The sequence below is a fragment of the Marmota monax genome, unplaced genomic scaffold (genome assembly GCF_021218885.2).
Source record: "Marmota monax isolate L192 unplaced genomic scaffold, Marmota_monax_Labrador192_F-V1.1 WCK01_AAM20220418_F8-fsc00230, whole genome shotgun sequence".
In the NCBI taxonomy this organism is placed as follows: domain Eukaryota; kingdom Metazoa; phylum Chordata; class Mammalia; order Rodentia; family Sciuridae; genus Marmota; species Marmota monax.
This window is the reverse complement of record NW_026693365.1, coordinates 1312244-1336625: the sequence shown is the minus strand read 5'-3', so window position 1 is coordinate 1336625 and position 24382 is coordinate 1312244. Positions and strand designations below refer to the sequence as shown.

Below are 24382 nucleotides of genomic sequence, written 5' to 3'. Positions count from 1 at the left end.
TGAGAAAGACATGGGATGATTAATAAGAAAATATTCAGGTTCCTGTTGTTCGCATAGTTAGCCTCCACAAGCCGCTTTAAAATCTCCCATTACTGTTCCTGTGCTCAAATGTACTCAATATATTTTTTTAATGCTGCAAGAGGGAGGCATTCTATTTTAACTAACCCCTCCATTAAACTCCTCCAGAAAAGGGTGTTTGTTATGTGCCTAACAGCCAGTACATGTTCCCTCTACCCTCAGGAGATTCCTTTGGTCTACAGGACAACAGTTAGGCACAAAAGGTTAAGACATACACAAGTATCCTCTTTTTCATGGGTTTTTCGTAATCAGGAGTTATAGTGGCAGGGAGGAAAGCAGTAAGGCCCTTAAGTCTGAATCCTCCCAGGGTCTCTAGCACAGGGCAAACTGGGACCTAGCTAGCACTTTGCCAAAGGAGGCCAGAAATAACTTTGGCAAAGCCAGGTGATGAGAGACGGGTTTTCTGGACAGTTTTCTCTGATAAGGGAGAAAACTTGAATTTTTCCATCACTCAGGTGGGAACTTCTCTCTCAAGTCAGTGTGTAGATTGACCACTAGTCTACCCACCGGGAAATTACAGATGATCAGGAAAGTGCCTTGTTTTCATGTGTTGTCAGCCTAACCTCAATGACTACCAGGAGAGAAGGCCTTAAGGGATCACCTACTGAGGAAGGGAAATCAAGGGGACTCTCCCCAACTTAAAACAAATAACACAAATTCTTATTTGATTTGTTCTTATTTGTTTTAAGATTTTCGGGGGACCTAAATAAATACATTGGGATGTTTCAGAACTTATGCCAGGTGTTTGACCTCACCTGGAAAGATATTATGTTATTACTTAGCCAAATTTTGGCCTCCAATAAGAAGGAGGCCACCCTAAAGCAAGCAGCTACAGAATTTGGGGATGGACCTACATCTTGCCCATGCCCAGCATCACAAACCTGAAACAAACCTAATTATTCATCTAGAACACAGGCAATTCCCAGAAACGACCCTGACCGGGACACAATGACGGATAGGATGCTTAGAAGATCACACATTTCCAAATGTTGGTCCTTGAAGCCCTTAGGAAGATCAGGCAAAACCCCATTAACTATTCCAAGGTCTCTGAAATTACTCAGGGCCCCCAGGAAAGCCCTGCTATTTTCATGGAGAAATTCAGGAAGACAATACAAACACAACCCTAAATCCTGACTCCATAAAGGGCCACCTACTTTTACAGGGTAAATTTACCAAAAAAGTTTACTCCCCCTCTGAGTTATGAACAGGTTTTGGAAGTCTTCAAGACATTAAAACAGGGCCTTATTTTGAGCCCTTGTCCTCTTGATTTAACCTGTTTGTTACTGAGAGAGGAAGAATACCCCTAGAAATGGCCATACATAATAATGGACCTGTTCAACAGCCAGTAGCTTATCTCAGTAAGGAGCTTAACATCGTAGCTTTGTTCTCAACATCAAGATTTTCAACATCCAAATCTGTCCAATTACCAACTAGAAAAAAAAAAAAGTGGTTAAGGCACCTTAGACATGAGGTTTCTGCTCAGAATAGCAGTTTTCCTAGCTCCTTCCAGACCTCAGCCAGGACTTACATGGAAATGCAAGTGGAAAAATCCTGCAAGCTCCAGAGACTGATCTCAGGCCCAAGAAAAAAAAGTAAAAGTTTCTTTTACAGGAACTCAAAGGAGACTAAACCAAAAAGTAAATTGTATGGTACTTTACTAATTACTGGCCAGTCATTTTTTCTAGGACTCTTGCTTTTTCTTAGATTCTGTATTTAGCTCATGATTTTGGTCCTATGCATCTAGGTTAATGTTTTTCTGATCAGTCCTATTTTTTATTCAACTGTGGAGGTTTTAAACATGTGTAACATTGCGATGGAGATTCACATGCGAAAAGCTACAAGGCCTTTGCTATTGTGTTATGTGTGCACACTTGTGTTATGTGTTGTATGTCTATATGTGCATATGTCCATATGTCATATACATGATATAAAAATTGGCAGATATATAGGGAGTGCTCATAAATTAAAAAAAGATCCAAATACCTTTCATGTGATTTAAAATGGTTCAATTTAAATTGGGTAAACACATGGAAATAAAGATGTCTTTAAAATTAAACTTAAGTCTCTAGGTGGTCAAAGAACTAATAAAATGTTGATGTCTATAAAATGTCTAAGATCCCTTGGTTTTAGGACTTTTCTTCAACAAGGAAGAAATGGCTAATACTATTCAATACACTTTCCGGTAAAATAAGTAGATTTGACATAGGATTACTCATTATTTATGAGTAATTTTGTTCGTTAGACATCTGGTTAATTTACAAGGTTAAAATGCTAACCATCAAGTACTCTTCACTCCTTGAATTACATTGGGTAACATTACTGTTGTTTTCATAAATTGGTAAGTGAAGAAAAAAAGGGTTTAAAGTTCCTTTGTCTTTTTTTTTTTTAATATTTATTTTTTAGTTTTTGGCGGACACAACATCTTTGTTGGTATGTGGTGCTGAGGATCAAACCCAGGCCACACGCATGCCAGGCGAGCGTGCTACCGCTTGAGCCATATCCCCAACCCCTAAAGTTCCTTTGTCTTCACTGAAAAAGTTTACTAATAATTTAAAGTCCCAACAGGTATAATTCTATATACTTAAATATTGTGTTTTCATGAAATGGTAAACAGATGTGGTTCTATATTCAAAGGTTTATAGAAGATTTCTATACACAAAGGCCCAAAAGTCTCAACTGTTCTAATTAAGAGTAAATAACATAAAGTATTTCTTTTTATTAAAATAAGATAATTTGCCTGTATTCAGAAATTTACAAGGATTGTTTCAGACTATGAACAGAAAAGTGGGTTAAGAGATGGGAAGGAGGAATTAGAAGGCTCTAGGTATGGAAACCATATTTAATAGGAGGAAAAGAAAGTGTTTCTGGATAAGCAAGTCTTTATGTGATGAAGTAAATAAGAGGATTTGGTAAGTAATAAAGAAAGCCTCTGTAAGTTGATTATATATGTAGGTGAAACAATCAAAGCTATTTAAGGTTTCATCCCTAAGGTCAAATGTTAATGTACTGATATAAACCAAAGTTTAATCTATGTGTAAAAAGGACAAAGATTTCTTAAAACATTAATTTACCCATAACATTGTGTTTATTAAGTTTTGTGGGTTTTTTTAGAGCAAGTAATCTTAAAATTAAACAACAACTGGTTAAACAGCAACTGTTATTTTAGAGCATTGTACTATTATTTCTTTAAAAGCTAAACTTGGTTAATATAAAAACATCCATGTAGTTGTGGTGCTATTACTCTTCTCTGTATATTAAATGTATTCATATCTTCCAGGTATACATAAGGTAGAAGCTTTAAATGAGCATTATATTAAGCTGATGTTCTCCAAACTAAAGTTGTATGGTAATTTTAGGCTTATAAGAACAACATATCAGAGATTTATTTATATCATTTAATGTTTTATAATTGGACCTGTTATCAATAAGATACATAAAGTTTTATGTCACTTCTTAAACTGGGATACAATTTAAATGCATTTTTTAAGTTAAAGAGAGCTTAATCTATGTAAAGATTTATATTGTAAAACACAGGGGCTGGGGTTGTGGCTCAGTGGCAGAGCACTTGCCTGGTATGTGTGAGGCCCTGGGTTCAATCCTCAGCACCACATATAAATACATAAATACAATAAAAGATCCATTTACAACAAAAAGATTTTTTAAATATTGTAAAACACAAAAGCATTTTGCTACTTGAGGTTGAAAGCTCTCAACCTTTCTTTAATTCATGTTTTAAATGTAATATCATATTGTGTTAGCTAATATTCATATGACCTCAAGCAACAATACATGTAAATTTTGTAAAATGATATTTAAGAACAAAGATCAGCTTCAGAACTAGAATAGTTTACCTAAGATTTATAAAGAGCCCCACCTTACCTGAGATAAGGCTCTATCTGCCACCTTTCTACAAGTCAGAATGACTCCAAAGTAGGCCAGACTGCAGTTCATTAAATGTTATGTTCAAAAGATTGATTTTTGTTGTTAAGATTACTAGGATCTCAAACAGGGGATATAATATATAACTGAGTAAAAATTCAAGCTAGTTATTATATAAACTAAATATGTTTTTACTCTTGTGAATTTTATTTTGTATTTTCCTTATAAACTGTCTAAATGTTGCCTGTTAATGTTTTGCAGAGATATTGCTTCAAGAACACACAACCTGGTTAATTTAAAATAATAAGCCATCACCTACAGGACAGATAGGATAATACAAACCCCAATTAATAAAAGGGTAAATGATTATAAGGTTATAGACATTAAAGTTAAAGCCCATGGGGCTGGGATTGTGGCTCAACAGTAGAGCGCTCGCCTAGCACATGGAAGGCCCTGGGTTCAATCCTCAGCACCACATAAAATAGATAAATAAAATAAAAATGTTGTGTCCAACTACAACTAAAAAATAAATATTAAAAAAAAAAGTTAAAGCCCAATATTCCTTAATTCAAGACTGGTGAGACTGATTTGTAGATGTTTAGATCAAGACTTAAAAATTAAAGTTTTATTAAAAGGGCCAAGAAAACCAATATTTGGCTCTTGCCCTCTGAATTAGTCTGAATCTAGGGAACAGAAAACTTCTCTAAAGAGCTTTGCAACTCTGAGCCACATAACTTCCCAATCAGGGAGATTAATGAGACCCCTGGAGAACAGAAATCCAATCACTGCACTTGCTATGAAGAAGAGGGTCACTGGAGAAGGGAGATATCCCTGATGGTTTCAAGGGACACCACATGGTCAAGCAAGACCTGGACCCATTGTAGCGCAAGTGGCAGTAACAGAACTAGGAAGCTGCTCTCAAGTTACCCCAAGAGTGACTCCCATGGAAACTCCACTTACTCCTAACAATAGATAGAAACAAAGTCAGTTTGACCTGCTTCATCTTAAACCCCTAGTAAAAATAGTTAAAACAAAACATAGCCATTCATGAGCATTTAGAAATAATAATAATAGTTGATGTAACTTAGGATACATTTGTGTTAGCCCCCCAAAATAAGTGAGACAGGAGGCTACAAAAGAGAGACTCTTAGGAAGGAATGCCTAATAACTTCAAGTGAAACTGCGGAATCAGAAGTTTTTAGTCAGTGAAGGCCTACAGATCTTTCTAACCTCCTATGCAGGTAGAATTGATATTTGCTAACATGATTATCTAGCCCCTAGTAACAGAAATAAAGGGTTCTCTACTAGACACAGAGTTCATACCAATAGAAAGGTTTTACAGGATTAGATGACATTAAGTAGCTTAACTACATCTTATGGACATCTATAACATGTTAAATGTTGTGTTTACATTCCTGATAACTCTGGGGATGTTAAAGATTTACATTCCCAAATAAAGGCCTTGTTCACTCTGGCCTTATTATGGGGACAACTTCTCAGCCCTCACACCTCCTGGTGAGAGATTATTGACTGCTCTCATCTTCATGGTATACATTGACATGACCCAGATGCTCCAGTATTTATTCAGTACTCATGTTTTTGTTTCTCTGTCTTAGAGCCATCCATCCTCCCATGACTTTACAACCTGTTTTCCCCAAACCATACTTCCGACCTGACTAATAAAAAGGGGACTCCAAAGCTGCTTCCCCAACCTCACACTGCCCCCTCTCAGCTCTGAAGCAGCCAGAGAGGTCATTGCCCCTTTTCCTTATAGCAATAAGGAGTTCCTAAAATTGGGGAAAATGAAGCCAAAATTAGGCCATCAGTATAGATAGGTAAATCGAGTCAGGTTGGATAAGGAGGCCAATTTTTAGTGAATCAGGGAAGTTGGAGACTGTCCCCTGGGGGATTGAAATGTTAGTTCCTTGAGAGCCCTTCCTCCACCCTTATCAAGAACCTGCCCCTGCTCCAACCTGTTGCCAAGGTAACCTGTCCCAGGAATTGCCCCTCCCTACAGGGAGCTATAAGGTTGTTCATTCATGTGTCCTGGGCTGCTCCATCCTGCCCTTGCCCCTTCAGCCCACCTGTTTCCCACCTCTTGGCATCCCACCAGTTTCCTAGGCCTAGTCAAGTATTCAGGAAGGAGAAAGATAAGGGGAAGAGGGCAGAAGAACCAAGAAAGCCTAGGACATATAAAAAGGGCAGAACACCTCACTTCTTGGAATACCAGGATACCAGCTATGGCCCTCTTCTCTCTCCCAGGAGAAGTCTTCGTTGCCCCCTTTTTTGAATAAACCCTGCTTTATATGCTTGCCTCAGCATGCTTCTCTAATGTTCAGACTTCAACATGTGAGGGAGCAGCAGAACTCGTCACTAGTAACTGGCGGTATCACAACCATAAAGCAGAGAGAATGAGGGACAGGAGGCATTCTGCCCATCTGCCTGTGAGGATCTGAATCCTGCCCACCACCTTGTAGCTTGTGGTGAGAAGACCACGACAGCTTCTCTGCTTCTCAGGAACCTGTGCCATGCCTAGAGGCAGAGGGCCTTCTAGCCTCAATTCTTGACCCACAGAACCTGTGAGTGACATTTGTGTTAAGCTGCTAGGTTGTGGGGTTATTTGTCAGCAAGAGCTAACTCTCTATTTTCTATATTAACTCTTCTATTTTAGGAGCCTGGCCTGGTTAACCCCTGCTGGCCAGGTCTGCCACACCTTTATAGGGTATGCGGGCACCATTCCTTTTGCCCCCTCTCACTGTCCCCCTGCCCCAGCTCAGGGAGGCCAGAGTCTGGATGGGGTGATGGAGTCTGATTAGCCTTCTAGTTCCAATTACTAGGAAGCTGCTGCCCAGGAATCTGGTGGGGAACTAGACCCAGAGTGAGCAGGCTCTGCCCCCAATAGGAAGAAAGAGGGAGAAGGGAAAGAGGTGGAGCCACAGGGCAGCACCCCTCCCCTCCAGGGCCACTCCTAAACACAGTCCAGTCCCTCTAAGGAAGAGAACCCTGAGCTTCACTCACACCCTCTGTACCCTCCTGGTTGCTCTACCAGTTCTGATGTATTGAGGTATTTTACTTAATCAGAGATTCCTACAGGAAATTCGCAAGTCAAAGTTGGGAGCATGGTAACCTCTGGAGTTTGAAAGGCACGTCCCCTCCTGCCTTCTAAGCTCCATCTGTCCTACAGAACTCACATGCCACCTTCCCCAGGAAGCCTTCCTCAGGGCCTGTGGGTCTCAGTCTCATCTGTTTTTCCAGCCTCCCTGACCTTTTGACCATTCTTCTGAATTAGCCTTATGCCCTATACACTAATGATTGGCAACTGTTGGACTCTCTAAATTTACATTTTCTATTATTTTGTTTTTGAAGCACTGGGGAGTGAACTGGAATTAAATTTTCAAAGGAGAGGCCCTGCTGGGTGCAGTGGTGCACACAAATGTGTGCACCTCCCAGTGGCTTGGGAGGCTGAGGCAGGAGGATCGTGAGCAACAGTGATGCTCTAAACAACTCAGTGAGACCCTCTCTCTAAAGAAAATACAAAATAGGGCTGGGGATGTGGCTCAGTGGTCAAATGTCCCTAAGTTCAATCCACAGTACCAAAAAAAAAAAAAAAAAAAGAGGCTCTGTTCCATCAAGTGTTTCCTATTGAAACTCATCCTGGTTACAGGAGATGCAGGGATCTGTTCTCAGTGTCCCTAAGTAGGGTGTGTCCCCTTTCCTGGCCTTCCCCCTCCCAAGGCTGCAGAGGCTGTGCAGGGTCTAATAAGGCCCCACCTATTCTGTTCTTACAGAGTACACTGACAGCTGAGCCCTAAAAGTCCCAGGTCTCAGGGCATCTGTGTGGTAGTGTCTGAGGCCAAGGTACAGCCAAAGGAAAAAAAGCAAGAGCCTGGTGCCCTCAGGACCTGTGGGGACTCTGGATGAGGAGAGAGCAGCTGGCTCCTGTGGAATTCTCCAGGTTTGGGTGTCCTCACCAGATCCTTAGATAGAAGAAGGCCAGCCCCAGAGCTATTCCATTCCATCCCACGAGTCACTTCAACTGGGCAAGGTACTGCTCCCTGCTGGCTCTGTCCTGGCATCCCCAAACATACCCATGGTCCTTTAAGGAAGTCTCCAGGCTGATTCAAGAGCCCTTCCACCACTGGCTCTCAGTTATGTGAACTGAGTGGTCCCTTTTCAGCTACCAGAGGCAGGATCAGGAGGGGCTGTCTGCAGGCACTGGGCGGGGGGAGGAGAACAGGAAGGTCAGCTCTGGACTCCCATTACCAGGTTCTTCCCCAGCTGCAGTATGCTGCCCCAAAGCACTCACTTGGTGAGCAGACACATTCCTGGGACCCAGTCCGCAGGCCTCTTTCAGCGTGGTGAATATGGTGGCCAAGGTACTGCCCTGATAAGCAAGAGCTGAAACCCTGCGCTGGGGTGACAGGGTAGGAAGTCACTGGTTCTGTGGGTGCTAGCCTAACACCCCCTCCACACCACTGCCAGAGGGGCAGGAGGTAGCCAAGGGAGCAGGCCTGCTCTCCCTGGGAGGGAGGCTGCGACGAAGAAGAAAGTCCAGAGGTGAAGGATAGGCTGGGAAAGGCAAAGGTGGGGATGGATGGAGAGACAGAAAGGGGTAAGAGAAGGAAGGAGGCGGAGGAAGGGGAAAGGGAGGAAGACAGAGATGGAGAAATAAGGAAAGGGAAAGACTGACACCGATAGTGAAGAAGGAGAGAGGATGTGGAGCCAGCACCAGCACTGGCCAGACGACTTCTAGGTGGACTTGTCCAGAACTTACAGAACTCAGCACAGAGGAACCGCCAGGCTCCCAGGCTGTTCAGAAAGGCAGCAGGACACTGGCATCAAGCCAGACAAAGACAGCACAAATAAAACTGTGGAATAACATCCCTTAGAAACACTGATGTGAAGATCCCACAAAATATTCTGGAAAAGGCAGGACTATGGAGATGGCAACAAGTTCAGAGTTTGCTAGCAGCTGGGGAGACAGGCAAAGCACAAAGAGTGATAGGGTGGTGAAACAGCTTCTTTTGATACTGTACTGGAGGACCCACGGACCCAGCACTAAGAGTGCACCCTAAGGTAACTGTGGGCGGTAAGATAAGGGTGTGTCCTTGCAGGAGGTCAGGGGTGGGCCAGGACAAATGGAAGTCTCTGCACCTTCTGCTCAATTTCCCTGTGAACCTGAGACTGTTGCAAAGAAGTCTGCTTTTTAAAAATCTTACAGAAAATCAGACACAGATTCAGTAGGACCTTGATCCCACCATCTGCACAGGGGTTCATAACAAAAATACAAGCAAGGCTCAACATTGTGAATCTAGTCACAAAACACCCCATACTGATAGGTTGAAGGACAAACATATGAAAATATGTAATTATCTCAAAATATGTTGGGAGGTACCCCCCAAACTCAGAATCCTTCCCTATGTTTTAAAAAACATTTAATAATGGTAATCAGCAAAGCAAGAATGCAGGCTGCTCATGAGGATGTTGAAGCTGCCTCGCATTCTGGTGGCATATATAAAGTGCCTCTTGGTTGCAAAGTACAGGATGTTCACTGAGTACTGATCTCAGCAGAATTTGAAAATCCCTTTCTGTATCATCCAGGGGGATGCTCATACAGTGGGACACTCCCTAGAGTTAAAGTGGGTGAGAAGGATCTGTGTCTGGTAGAGGCAATGTCAGGTAAGTCCCTCAATCAAGGGGCTTTGTCTCCTCATGACGTGTGTCCCATCCCCCAAGACATGTGTGGTACAAAGGAGCTTGGTCTATGTTGTTAAATCAATGAAATATGTTGAAGAATGGTCTCATTTATATAAAAAGGTAAAAGACCTTGATCCTATATAAATATCCTTGCAAATGCAAACACCAAAAAGACACTGAAGAAATTGTTAATGGTGGAGAGTACCAAGAGGGAGGAGGCCTGGTGCAGGAGGAGGAGGGATACCCTTCTGGGAGGCCTGACAGCTTCTGGGATTGTGTATTGCTTTTCTAATAAAACCTAGTTTAAGGCTACTTAATCCACTAGAGCCTCAGTTTCCCTATCAGTGATATGAAGAATTTTAGTAATAATTGAGGGTTATTATAGCATTTAGAAAACAGATAAAATCCTGCAGATAGGCACTTCATGCACAGTTCCCTGGCACACACTATGTACACAGTAAACATGTTATTGCATATATATATGTGTATATATATATATATAAAATCCATATATATGTATATGTGTATTTATAATCCATATATATGTATATATGATCCATATATATGTATATGTGTATATAAAACACACACACACACACACACATATATATATATATATATATATATAGAGAGAGAGAGAGAGAGAGAGAGAGAGAGAATTTTTTAAAGACTATGGGGATCCAGCTCCAGTCTCATCCTCTGAACCTATGTTTATTTTACCTAGAGCTTTCTTTCCCAGGACAGCTGCTGGGCTCATTCCCTCATATAATTACACTCTGCTCAAGTAAAATCTGGCAGCAAAGTCATCTCCCATCAATCTCATGGGAAACGCACCCTGTTTCCACCCCACCTTGCCTGTGCCCTTGACCCTACTGATATTCCTCCCCGCAGGTAAAGACAGCCTGCCGTATTGTGTATTTCTTGCCCGTCTCCTCTCACTACAGAATAAGCTTGAGAAGAAACATTGTTTTGTCTCCAGCAACTAGAACACTGCCTGACGTGCAGTGGGCATCTGATAGACAGTTGTGGAATGAATAAACATTTGAAACATGCCATCAGGGAAACCAAAGAAACCTTGGAAACGACAGGGTGACCAGAAAGGCCTTCCCACAGAAGGTGCTCTCTGACCGGACTTGAAGGCCACAGGGAGAAAGAACAGCCGGTTGGTAAATCCACAGAAGCAGAGGGCGTAGATGGTGGGAAGGGAAGGGGGCCCAGAAGCAAAGCGAAGAAGTCCTGAGACCACCCGCGGAGAACGGGCCTTGGGTGCCTGGTGGACCCACAGGGTTGGCCTTTGGAAGGGACCCAGCCAGGAGCTCACGTCTGAAGCAGGGAGTGTTTTGAGGACCCTTCTCCAGGTGAGGGGGAGAACCTGAGCTAAGATGCAGGTGTAAAGGGACAGGTGTGGGATATGGGGTCACTCGCTCGCCTAAGGAGGGAGAATGGACAATCACAATGGACTCTGCCTGCAGGGTGCCCCCGGGGAGGAGGGTGGCACCGGAAGCGGGCAGACGGGGGCAGCCAGAGCCTGCGTCTTCAGTGAAGGCCAGGCCTCCCCGCGGGCTGGAAGGGCCCACCGCCCGGCGCTGCGGCTGGCTCACCTGGGCCGAGGTCGGGGGCAGCCGGTCCGGTCGGGGGAGCTCGCGTCGCCGCACGCGTCCCTCGGGATCCCAGGGAGAGCGGCGGCCGCAGCAACCTGCCTGCAGTACCCTGGCGCTACCGGTGAGCTGGGGACGTTGGCTTCGCCCGCAGGGTTGGCACGCGGGGCGCGCGCGGGCCACGCAAGTGCCCGGGAATGGCACCTCCCAGGAGCCTCCGCGGCTGGCCTCGGCGGGAGCGGGGGTCCAGGCCTGGGCTCCTCGTCGCCTCGGAGCGGCTCCTTCTGGACCCCTCCGAGCGCTAGCTGCCGCCAGGTCCGCGATCCCGGTGGCCTGCGGAGCTCGGGCCCCGGGCTCGTGAGCTCCGGGTTCCCCCAGCGCCCAGGCGACCCTGAAGGTCTGAGTGCAGAGTCGAGCGCAGGGGGAGCCTTGAAGGCCGCGGCGAGCAGCCTGGGGGACTAGGCGGAGTAGTCAGTGGCCTGCTGTGGCGCCGGCTGGAGAGGGGCGAGGAAGGCCAGGTGCAGACAGGATTGAGAAGTCATGCTCACGGGCTGGGTCGATTGGCAGTGGGACGATAGGAAAGAAATCGAGGGAAACTCGGCATTTTTTGCCTCCTCAGTGGGGTGCCGAGAAGTGCCTAGGATGCCTGCGGAGGGGTGGTGGCAAGTTTGTGATGCTATCAGACATCAGGGCGGAGAAACTTTGAGTGGACAGGAGCATCCGGGAGCCAGCGAGCTGGAGAGGGCACAGGCCAGGTAGACTGGTATGGGGGATGACCTCGAGGTGGGACGGAGATCAGAGCCCTGGGCCTGACATGCCCACATTCAGAGATCAGCAGAGAGGAGCGTCCACAAGGAGACCATCATGGCCAGTGAGGTGGAAGATTGTGGGAAGTGTGATGTTCTGGAGGTTGGAAGAAATTTGCCGATGGAGGGAGGAAGGACCTGGGGAGAGGCTGGACTGGGAAACATGCACACCAGGGCGGTCTCCACCCGGCTTGCAGCAAGAGGGTGGGCAGTACCTGATCGGAAAGGAGTGAGGAATGAGGTGCCGAAGTGGGGGTCATTAATGTGGGCCATGCCTGAGCAGGGAAAGGAGGCAGAGGCCAATAGCGCACATCAGATGGGAGAACCTGTTTCTCCTTCCTCCAGATGTAAGTACTACAAATTGTTGTAGGTTGAAAAGAACAATCCAGCAGGGAGACAAAATGGATGATGCAGTGGAGAGCAGAGGCACTCAACAGGTAAAAGGGAGGGACCCAGTGTCCATGTGGGAAATTGGCCCCCTGTGCCTAGTGATGGAAAGCAGAGTGCCTGTTCCAAGGCACAGGTGGATATGGGGGACAGAATAATGCCCCTGCCATGCCCACATCCTAATCCCTAGAATTTTTGAATGTGTTAGTTTATATGGTAGAAGAAACTGCAAATGTGATTGAAGATAAAAGTCCTGGATATTAGGGAGATTATCCTGGGCTCTCCAGATGGGCTCCAAGGAAGGCACAGGAGTCCTTAAAAGTATAAGGAAAGAGGGGGCAGAAGAGGAGGATCAGAAGACCCATGACTATGGAGGGTCAGACAGGGTGCAACACACTGCTGACTTTGAAGATGGAGAAGGGGGCCATGGACCCAGAATTGTGGGTGGAGGAAATGGATTGTCCTCCAGCTTCTAGACAGGAATGCACACCAGCCTGCCAACACCTAATCTGAGCCCAACAAATCCTGTGGGGGACCCCTAACCTAAAGAACTTCTGGATAATAAACATGTTTTGGGAATACTGGGGATTTAACCCAGGAGTAATTTACTACTAAGCTACATCCCCAGCCCTTTATTTTTTTTATTTTGAGACACCATACCCAGCTACCATGTGGTGTTTTAAATCAAGATCATCGTCATTGGTTGTGACAGCCGTAGATGACTAATACACAGGGCCAGGGATTTGAGACAAGGAGGTAATTCTCAGAGAAGGAGGAAGCCAGGCCATCGACTGCTTAGCAGGAGGCCTGTGAGGGAACCCAGGGGCCGTGGAGTGAGGAGGCCACAGGAGATAGTTGTCTGGCGGAGCGTAAAGCCTGTAGTCCCAGGTTCTAGGCTGTGCCCTGGGCAAAAGCGGCTCTCACCCTAGGAAACTTGGTGGTCATGGCTGTGGGAGTCATTCCTATTTCAGAGAAAGCAAAAGTTGCTTCTAAAGATTAGAGAGGCTGACTCTGGACTGGAGAAGCACAGGGCCTGACTTCTGGGTCAGCAGCTTTTGACCTTGGGCAGGTCCTGGCCCTTTTACCCCAGGTCAGCCTCTTGCACCTTGCATCCTCATTGACCAACCTTCCAGGACCTCTGGGAAGATGGGGTGAGAGTGATGTCAGAGTAGAGTTGTTCCAAGCAATTCCAGCACCAGAGCTCATCCCAGTGGATGTTGTTGGGAGCCTCACAAGGTAGGGCTAACAGGAAGGCGTGTTACCTATTTGTGTCCCTGTGCATCACTGTCTGGGGCTATGAAAATAACCCCAGGAGTAACATTTCCACTCCTCCAGCCCTCCTGGTGGGCCCAACCCTCTCCAACCCTCTCGACAGCTCAGCCCCAGTTACTAAAATGAAGCTGCATCTGGTTATAGCCCAGGGCCAGAGGTCTAGGATTGAACTATAGGGAAACTAGGGTGAACCCCTGGTGGCCAGGACCTGCTGAGAGACTTTGGTAAAGGGGCTGTTGGGAAAGATGCTCTTAAAGACAAATGGCCCAAGAGGAGACCCATATGTCAATCCTAAATCCTTACATCTCAACCTTACCCAACCCTCAGTGAGAACAAGCTGCTTTGGGGTCTTGGAGCAGGAGGGGGCTTGGCTGTGGCAGTGATTGCTGTCGACTGACCCTGTGCTATCTGCAGGCCTTCCCCAGCTTGAAAGGGCAGGTTTCTACATCACAGCTGCCCATCCCTAGGGGTTCTAACTTCCTGGTCCACTTTGACCTCAAGTTCAAGGTGCTTGCGGCCACAGCACTGCAAGCCATAAACTAGGTGGGTCTCCTTGTCCCCCAAAATCAATGGCACCCGGGGAAAGCTTCTTATCAAAAAGTGATAATGCAAGTAGCTTGACATCTGCATTGTGCTCGTGGATCCTAAGCCAGGTCTTTGACACTTCAAGCCAGATGGCCAGCAATTAGCATTAGTGTTTATTCCTGGAAGCTCATAAACAATAGAAGGATACAAAGAAGGGCCATTTCCCTATGGCTGAGCTACCCTGGAGACAAACCCCATGCCCATGAACTCTTTCCTCAGGAAAAGGAGGCCAGGCCTCAGGACCTGCCAGGCAGTGGAGGTGTCTCCACCTCCATCACATTAACTTACTTTGCTAACAAACGGTGAGAAATTTTAAAAGACATTCACTAGTGTCGGAGAAAAAAAAAATGTGCTTACTTTAGTATCCACATCTCTGACACATTAATGACACATCAGTAATACTTCAAGGGTAGCTAACTCCAAAATTCTTTATTAATTCAACTGGAACCCTTGATGGCAACCACAATCACAAACTCAGGTGTGCTACCAACAAGTTGTACAGAGAGTAGCTCAGAGCAACACTGCAGAACTACTAGCCTCTCCCTAGGATCTTGGCAGAAGTGGCAAATTCAAGCTTCTGTTCAGGGGGCCGTGGCCTGAGTGTCCAGCCCTGGGGAGGCTCAGCATCACTCTGTCACTTCTACCCCCGTCACTAGACTGCCAGAAAGGGCTAGCGCAGGTGAATGTGTGAGAGCCCTGGTAGCCTACCAAATTCTTCCTCCTGCCTGTAGCTCCCTCCCTCTACCCATCCCAGAGCTGTAGGTTCCGGGAAAGTAACTCCCTCAAGATACAGGACTAGGGCCTGACTGGGCTGGTCATCAGGGGCTGCCTTGCAAGCCATCCACTGGAGGAAGGGGAAGGGCAGACCTAGGAGATGTCTTGCAAACTTACTCCACATCTGAACCCCAAGGATGAGGGAGTAGAGTTCAGGCAGGCCTAGCCAGTGCCTGCAGGTCCCTGGCTGGCATTTGTCACCAAGGCCTCCAGACGCTCTGGGGTAATCGGGCCACAGTCAGGCTACCTAGGGCTGGAGGCATGAAGTCCCTTCCCTCAGCAGGCACCCGACTCAGTTCAGCCTCTGGAACCTCCTCTAGGTCAGAGCACAGGTCGTCCCCCGGGCCTGGAGGGCTGGGCAGTGGGGACCCAGGGACCCCTCCGGGGGGCCAGCCACTTCCCCAAGGGGCTCCAGGTGGCCCTGCCAAGGTGTCCCCCAGCAGATCCCGGAAGCTGCTCCCCTCGCGCAGCGGCATGGACTCAAGCAGGTGGTTCAGGAGCTCCGCTGCTACCGTGGCGTCGATGGCCTGGCATGTGGACACGAATGTGTGCACCTCGTGCATGCACTGGATGTAGCCAGCAGCAAAACGCTCACTCGCTTCCGCTTGCAGCTGTTCACGCTCTATGAGTGGGAGGAAGAGAGCAGGGCCCAACGCCATGAGCTGCGACGCCGGTGGCCAGGTCCACCCTGGCCATGGGTACCAAGTTCACCCAGGAGAGAGAGGGGGCGTGAACCCTGCTTTTGGGAGCCCTAGCTACCGACAGGGCAGGGACGTCGCTGGAAGAGAGGTATTTTTTTCAGGGCAATGACATCCTGGGAGAAGGCACCCGCGCCGGGTCCACGCGCCGCGCTGCCACTCACCACGCGCTCGGCCCCGTAGCGCGCCCTGCACGCGCCGCACTGTCAGCTCCAGCACCTCGGCGTTCTCCAGCTTAGCTTGCACCTGCGCGGGCAGGAAGAGCGGTGAGCCTGGCCGCGCGCTCCGGGACCCACCCCGCTCTCCCCGCAGCCACGGGCGCCCGCCGGGCCGCCGCACCTCGGCGCCAGCCAGCAACAGCCGCAACTCCTGCAGGCTCTCGTTGATCCGCGCACGCCGCTTCTTCTCCACCAGAGGCTTCCGGGCCTGTGGGAAGCGGGTCACTGAACCCCAGCCCGGCCAAGCCTCCCACTCGCCCTTCCGCCCGCGGGCCCCACCCGCACCTTGCGGTCCCCGCGGGCCTCCCAGCAGTCCTCGTCCTCGCGGCCCGCACAGTCCCTGCCGGGAACCAGGGGCGGAGCCATGCCCTCACCGCCAGGAGCGCGGCTAGGGCGGCGAGCCCCCGCGCCCCTCGCAGCACCGGGGGAGTCCCGCGGTCCCGCTCAGTTCCTCGCGTCTTCCGGCTCGCAGCGGCCCCGCCCCTTTTATAGCCACTTATTTGCATCTCAATGCGCCAATTGGCAGTGCGGACTCTAGCGGGCAGCCTCGAGGCGCGCTTCGGCCAATGGAAGCGGCGTGCTTTGTCCGGCGCGGCCGCCCCAGCCGGTCGGCAGCTGGCGGGGCGGGGCCCCCAGCCCCGCCTCCAACGACCTCCTCGGGGGCTGCACCCGGGGGGCGGTGACCCGGGGGCTGCGGCCTTGAGCAAGCTTGTTTCCTGCTCTCGGCTGCCATAGGACCCCCGGGTCTGCTGTGTCTGCTAGAGGGGGCTGACCCATTCATGCCGTCCTTCCTCCTTTCTTCCCTCCCACCATCCATCCATCTATCCGTCCATCCATCCTTGCGTTAGCTCCTCCCTTGGTTCCCTAAACGTGCCTCCCAAGAGTAGCGCTCCAGCCAGTCGCCAGTGGCCGGGTTCTGGAGAAGCAGAACCAAAGTCAAGTCCGTGGACTCCGGATCTGGAGGGGACTTCGTGTCCAGGCTGGGGTGGGTGCGAAGCCCCAGGGAAGTGGGGATCAGTTGTGCAGCCAGTGTAGGGTTGCCCTGCGATCCCCTCATGTTTACTGCGGACTCTGTGGACACCCAAGCTTGCCACTTTGCACCGGAATCCTAGTATGGGGAGGTCCGCGGGAGCTCCTTCCCAAACCGATCTTCCTTTAGGTTCTTTTCTCTTGGTCACCTACCCACGCCCCGCAGCCCCCACCTCCCCGCACACTGCCAGTCCTGCCCTGGCTCCCCCACCGGATGTCCGTAGGTCCCTGGTCACATCCCTCTTTCCCCCAGAGCTCCCCTCATTTCCCCCACAGTTCCCTTCGATTTCAACCTCCCCCAATACACACACCTCCTTCTTCCTCTCGCCCTCACCCCGCACAGCCCTTCCTTGTTCTCTCCCGCACCCCATGAGCCCACCCTTCCCTGGCCCCCACCGCTTCCATCGCCCCTCCTCCTTTGCTCCAAATCCCTTCCGTGCTGTCCCCCCAAGTCCCGCCTCGCTCCTGGCCCCCGCATCCTCCCGCCCGGCCCGCCAGAACTGCCGTCTGGCCGCCGTAACTTGATGCCCGTGACAGTTGGCAGCTGCAGCCGCTTCAGCGGAGAAAAGCGGCGGCAGCGCCAAGAGCGACAGGTGTTGGCCGCGCCTTTGTCTCGCCCGCTTTGTCCCGCGGGCCTCAGCTGACACGCTTGTGTTGGCCAGACGCCCGCGACCCCCACAGCTCGCCGCCCATCTGGCCTCCCAGCCTCGCCGTGGGGTGCATGGGCCGCGGGACCGCGCCCCTGGGCAGCGCCCTGGGGACCCTGACCTGTCCTCTCATGCCCCTCGCAGCCTGTCAGAGCCTGTGCACCCAGATGGCTTCTTGGCCCTCGGCCTCTGCACTCAACCAGCCTTCTTCCTGAACAGGCTCTGAACCCACCTTCAGCGAGGGCCTCCTCACTGTTCAGGTCTCAGTTTCCTCTCCATGTCCTTGGGAGATGCCTGCCCCGACCAGCTGGGTCTAGCCCAACACCCATCCCCGCAGCAGCACCTAACCTAGTCCTGCACTACTTTCCCTTGCTGGGATTGTCAGCTCCTCCAGGCTGTGAGCAACCCTGCTCAAGGGCCCAGTGCTGGCCTAGGACTCCTCTCCACCTCCCAGCACTCCAGCACAGAACTTGACCCCATGAACGGTGAGTAGGGAAGGGCCAGCGTTGGTAGCCTGGCTGGAAGGCTGTTGGAAGAGGAGAGCCCCAGGACACCACAGCTGGGCAAGAAGATCCTCACCCTCCATTCTCCGGAAGGCAGGTCCGGCAAACCTGTAGCTCCCCAACAGAAGAACCATCACAGGCTACAGATATGATTTGGGTCAAAAGATTTGAAAGTCCCCAAAGTCACCTCGTTGACCTCTCATCACCTGGTAGCCCCTCTGGCCCACTCTTATCTATTCCTACTCTGCCTCTGGGTTACTCCTGAATGTGCAGGCCCCTGAGATTTCCCCTAGCCTATCATTTATCCAGCATGTGCACGCACGCACGCACGCGCGCACACACACACACACACACACACACACAAGTTCCAAAGCCTGGCTCTATTCCATGTACCCTCCAGGGAGGCTGCTCAGACACCCAGTCAGTCTTCCCCCAACTCCTAATAATGAGACTGATGGGGGGTGGTGCTGAATGGTGGATCCTAATGGAGCCTGTAGATGGCCTGTGACCTTAAAGTCCTTTACCACTTAGACATCACCTCTCAGGGAAGGAGACTCCCACGTGAGTACAATTAAGTTTCAACTAGTTTAAGAAACAGGAAAAAATAAACTCAGTAATGATTTTTGCACTCCCATGTTTGCAAACTTGTATTTCTCCCATTATCTAAGTGAACCAGGCCAAAAATGTTTTAGGATGCTCTCCATGAAAGTGTTCCCACTGGGATAGCATGATCCGGGAACTGGGGGAGCCTCTAGGAAGACACTGAGATTGACTGGGGAATTAGGTATGAGGGGCAGAAAAGGATATGATAAAGCCCAATGGTACAAGTGAAAATAAAGGCGATAAGGAACTCCAGGAAAAACGCAGCCCGAGAAAAGAAATGGTCTCTTAGTATAATTTGGGCTTATGGAGCAACAATTCTCTTATAGTCACAGCAATGTAATGCTGTTTATAGGGTTTCAAGATTTAAAATCCATCTACAGAGAAGGCAAGGAAGGCTTATTTATAGTTGTTACTGACAGCCAATCCAGACTGGCCAGATTCAGCTGCCAGCCCAAATAAGAAATCAATCAACAATGGAAAAAGGAAAAAGGGATTTTCAGCAGTTTGATCAAGCTAGGGAGAAGAGGTAGATGATTGAGTCTCTGCCAGTCTTACAGAGGAAAGGACAATTTCTAGAACCAAATACCAGGTGGTGATATACATATGTAGACATAACTGCCCAATGACATATTAGTTTGAGCTCCTTGGCATCTGTGCAGGCCCAGATGTAGTTTTTATTCTCAATGTGAGGAAATTCAGGAACTCTGTTTTGGTTATAGGTCATGATGTCTTCACTTTGACTTTAAAAGCATACTAACAGAAGTGAGGGCTGGGGACCTGGGTGCTGAAGAGTCCTGAAGAATACTGCCTAGAGTTGAGGAAAGAGGACTGAGACATGCCTCTGTGTGACCAAGTACCCCTGAGAAGGAAAAGGGTAGGACTGGCCAGTGTTGGAGTTAGCAGAGTCCTTCTGTGTTGGACTGAAGTCGCTTGAGGCCCTCCTGCAGAGTCAATCTCAATTTCCTTTAGTGGGTCTGTTGTCGGGTGGCTTGGACTTTGTCCCAGAAACCTGGCTACCTCATCTTGGGGCCACCAAGCCTTGTCTCCTTCCTTCTTCAGGCCTCCTCTAGCCAACCCACTTCCTGGCATTTGTCCTTTGGACAGATTCTGCCTTCAAAGTTTGCCTGAGCACAGACTTCCTGAGCATTTGGGCCCTTTGATCCCCCTAGAGCCAGGGACAGAGCTCAGCAGAGGCCGAGCAGCGCCATGGTGGCCACAGGCTGACCAGTTAGCAGCAGGAGTGACAGGCCATAAATTCCCAGGGGAACAAAGGCAGTGACCAGCCTGCAGATGTCCAGGCCCTTGTGAGCAGTCTGCCCAGGAGACTCCGAGAGTCTCCTTTTGGTTTAGAAATAGAGAGGGTTTTTATGGTTGAGAAAAATGTGGTCACAGATCTTCCAGAGGTGCTCAGGATTCGGTGAAGCAGCTATCGGGCAGTTCAGAGGTCTGCAGCCACTTTGGTGTTACTAGGACTCTGCCTTAGGTCCCTTCATCAGCACTGGTAGTCAGACAGCCAGGCCAGGAGCCAGAGTTCAGCCCACCTCCTGCCCAGGGAGATCCGGGAAGGCTGAGCATTGGGCCCAGGATCCATTTACCCTCTGTTTAAGAAGTGGGAGGAAGAGGGGAACAGGCCTCCTCACACCTCCCCTCCGCGGACAGGTTCCACAAGACTTCCCCCAGCAGGTGGGGAGGCAGGAGGTGTGTCAGGAGTGCCCTGCCTGTCTTGTTCCCAAGGGGACAGCATCCTGACTTCCTGGCCTTCAGCTCCATGGCGGAGCAATCAGTCCAGCTGGAACTGAAGACGGGGGTGGGGGCTGACGGGGGCGGGGCCTGGGGTCTAGCAGAGTGGAGAGGGGCTCTGGCGCTGAGCCATGCAGCACAGCCCTGGACCGGTCGGGCAAGTGAAAAGGCTGCAGGAGGGAGGACGGCACTGCGTGAGTCCACGTGCATCAGGAGTTCACTCCATGGCCTGTTGTGAAGGGGTAAGGGAGGTGAGAGTGCTGGAGAGAGGCAGAGCAGACTGGAAAGGGACCAGCAAGGGGGCCACAGGAGGGAAGCAACAACGTGACCCCTGGGGTCCAAGATTCCCTGATTCAGAATTGCTGGAGTGTTGCATAAAAAAAACAAACAAAAATACCCAAACACCTCTTGATCATCTTTTACCACAAAACAAAACAAACATGCAACTTAAAATAAAAATATATTTGCTTTATTTACCAATTTTCTAAAAGGCAAAAACATGATAAAAAGACACAAGCAGTCACACAGATATATTGCACTGGGTGAGGAGAGTTTGGTTTGTGCATGAACAAACCACTTGTCCGGCAAGGCTCAACAAATCATCACGTAAACTCTGACAGCTTATTTACACATCTTCTCATGAATATATTAAAAAGAAGGCTCAGTTTAAAACAGAGAAAAGGTTTTCTGACACCCGTGTAAGCACACACACTAGAGAGACAGGACTCGATGCTTGGCATCATGTAAACAAATTCACAAAATCACCCTATGAAGTCAACTTCTGAGCAGTTAACAACCAGTGAGCAAGTAGTAAATACAATAATGCTGATGGAAAACATTCACAGCAGGAGAGAGAGCATTTTGGCAGTTTTGTGTTTGGAACCCTAAGTGTAACCTTAGTCTACCATCTGTCCCTTAGGATCTGAGGCGGAGGCAGCCAGCCGCCCACCATGCTCGTGAACACACAGACTACCACCATAGCTTGGGCAACTGCAGGTGCTGTTGCTTTGTAAATTAAAAAAAAAAAAAGTGTTCTTGTATTGATAAAAAATAGTATTAACATTCAGGCATAAAATGGTTTTATGAGGAGATGCCACCTTTCTTGTAGCTGTTTCTTTTCCAAAGAACAGGGAAACCTGCTTCCTATCAAGCATCACGGTCTCATTCCAATTTTAAGGGAACAGATTCACCAGCTGCAACGTCTTATTCACAACAGGGACGAACATTACACTTTCCCAACAGCCTTTGGGATATCTGGTGCCACGTGAGGTGTTATAAAGTCGGACAGACAGATTGGTCTTCTTCCCCAAGAGTTCAGATAATCTGGAAGTGCTGGCAGTGCTGGCAGATGTCACAGCAGAGACCTGAAGCTGTACCAAGAGAGGACAGGCACATGAAATAGGGCCAGGCAGCCCCAGGGTGTAGGGGGAGGGGAGCCCACCGTCCTGGAACACGCGATGGAGTCAGCAGCGGTGGGCCGCCAGCTCCCAGTCGCCAAGGCTGTTCTCTGCCAGGAGCTGGCACTGGCTTTGCTGGGTCAGAGCTGATGTCTGAGAGGCTCCAACCAAAGCCCAGACATGACTGGGTCCCCTGCAAAGTGGTCAAGGCTTGGTTTGCAGAGGGAGGTCACCATGAAGATATGACGACATGACTGGTCACGTATTTCTCTCTGCTATTGACCATCTGGTCTGAAGGGGTGTGAGGACGATGTGGAAATGCTCCCAGGATCTGGGCAGGCATCAGTCTGATGAAGCCGGTCACATAAACCACTGGGCTCTATCCAAAGCTGAAGCGAGCATTTCAACTTTGTTCTCTACAAACAGGAGCACGTCAGACCAAAACATCCACCACCGCGGTCCTGGAAGCCAAGCGGCGAGTTAGGTGCACACCACCTCATGTGAAGCCTTTGAAGAACACGAGGAGAGGCTGTTACCTCTGCAGTATATGAACCAACACCTGGCTGGACTAATGACCACTGGGGACAATCCCCTGAGGACAGAAGTTGATCCAATCTAAAGACACCCTGGGAAAGCTCCAGAACACGGGAGTCCTCAGCTCAGAGCCACTCATGGCTTCCTGGCCATTTGTCACAGCCTGCCATGATGTCTTGGGTCAACCCACAGGGGCCAGTGGATGCTGGTGCACTGGACCAGAGGTCTCACTGTGGTTGAAGAACTTCCAAGGGCACTGCGGCAACTTCCCTGAAATGTCCACGGATGGGTCTCCATCTTCTTCAAGTCCAGCAACAACCAAAATCTCTGCTCCACCCTCAAACTCCATGTTTATATTTTAAATATGAAAACATATTTCTTCCTAAGCCCTTCCTACTCTCTAGTTTTAAATCACCGCTTCAGACAAAAAGCAATGTAAGCATCTATGTCCATTTCGTTAGAAGCAAACGTGAAGACCTTTGTCTCTTCCAGGCACCGTCTACGCAAGTCCCTGCCGCTGGCCGGGGTTACGTCTGCCCCTCCTCCCTGGGCCTTGGGACTTGCCCACTTTCCTCTTCTTTGGTGTCGGACACATCGCTGAGTCCCAGGGAAGGAATGTCCCCCTCACATGGCACACAGATGCTGCCCTTCTCTTCACTTTCACAGTAAACACATTCCTTAAAGGAAGAAAGGTGACAGGTAAGAAGCTTGGGGCTGGGCCTTGGCTGCAGAGGCTCCAACTGAGTGGGATGCAGGTGACCAGGTGTGGGTGTCTGCCTGCGCCTGGAGCTGGACTCTGGTCTGGAGGGTGGGCCACAGCATGCTAAGGGTGAAAGTGCCAGGCCGCAGTGGGCGGGCGTGGGGACGGTGCGGCATGCTGCGGCGCTGGACAGGCGTCCACGAGAGCCACAGGAAAGGGCTGCAGGGGCTTCACGTTCCTCCCACCTTTCTCTCCAGAGGTGGTGCCTCACCCCCCTCAAGCCCGGCTGCACTCAGGAAGAGCGTGGGGCTCTTCAGGAAGTGCGCACTTCCCCGGTTCTCCTGGGAGGACAGCTGACGTCATGCCCTCACATCACCCTGGCTCCCCTGTGAGGAGCGAGGCCCCTGCCGACAGCTAGCACCAGCTCGCCTGTGGCCTTCAAGGCAGGGGTCAAGTGACAGGAGCCTCAGAGGAACCTTCCTTCACCCTCATGAGACCCTGGGCCAGAACCGCCCAGCGAAGCTGCTCTCAGTTCCTGACCCCAGGAGGCTGCCCAAGGGGCTGCACCAGCCCCAGGAGGCCTCGGGGTCCTGGGGTCATGTGCTACGCAACAAGGGATACGAGGCTCAAAGGCAGCCAGAGCCAGCGCCAGGCGGGCCACCCGAGGAGAGGGTTCCTGGCAGAGGGAGGGGGCGAGGATCCTGCGGCAGTACCTGTCGGGGGACCCTGGGAACAGCCAAGAGGCCAGAGCAGCTGGAGGGGAGGGAAACTGGAGAGGAGACGAGATGGTGGCAGGTCTGGATGGCCACGTGACCAAGACGGGCAGAGATGGGAGGGACTTGAGCTCTGAGCTGGTGACCTGACTCTGGGGAACAAGGAGGTGCACTGACCACAATTGGGAAGCCACCTCAACATGCAGGTGCAGTGCCACTGTGTGTGGGGGGGACAGTGGAGGGGTGAGGAGCATCTGGCTTCTATCCACTGCAAAGCCAGTGGCAGGATCTTCTGGTGGCTGGCGGGAGTGACTGGAGCCCAGCATGTGCCCGAGGAGTGAGATGGGGGGAGAGGGCAGAACGGCTCTTTCTGAGGGTGATCAGGAGCTTGATTTTGGACACGTCCAGAAGACTAGACTGCCTAGGGACCCACTGTCCCCCGCTGGTGCAGGGAGGCCAACCTAGAAGAAGGAGCCTCACACAGAAGGGAGGCCAGGGGAGGCAGTGCCAAGGCCAGAGGCCAG

General features: G+C 49.9%; 2 protein-coding genes across 5 annotated transcripts in view; both read right to left on the bottom strand.

Annotated features, from left to right (window-relative positions):
• Window positions 1–14704: 14704 nt before the first annotated feature.
• On the bottom strand, window positions 14705–16458 carry Hes6 (hes family bHLH transcription factor 6). Of its 2 annotated transcripts, none has more exons than XM_046456944.1 (4): window positions 16278–16458; window positions 16114–16200; window positions 15939–16020; window positions 14705–15698 (listed from the first exon to the last, which is right to left on the bottom strand). In XM_046456944.1, exons 1-4 carry the CDS (start codon window positions 16356–16358, stop codon window positions 15274–15276), a joined length of 675 nt encoding a protein of 224 aa, XP_046312900.1. In that variant the 5' UTR covers window positions 16359–16458; the 3' UTR covers window positions 14705–15273. The 2 variants fall into 2 exon arrangements, with proteins under 2 accessions (XP_046312900.1, XP_046312901.1); XM_046456945.2 differs by having other exon boundaries at window positions 15457–15698; window positions 15979–16020.
• A 4503-nt stretch (window positions 16459–20961) lies between these two features.
• Per2 (period circadian regulator 2) overlaps window positions 20962–24382 on the bottom strand; it is a 40647-nt gene continuing 37226 nt past the window's right edge. For all 3 annotated transcript variants that reach the window (XM_058583299.1, XM_046456925.2, XM_058583300.1), the window contains exon 22: window positions 20962–23122. In XM_058583299.1, coding sequence (XP_058439282.1) covers window positions 22973–23122 — 150 coding nt within the window. In that variant the 3' untranslated portion in view covers window positions 20962–22972. The remainder of the gene's footprint in view (window positions 23123–24382) is intronic.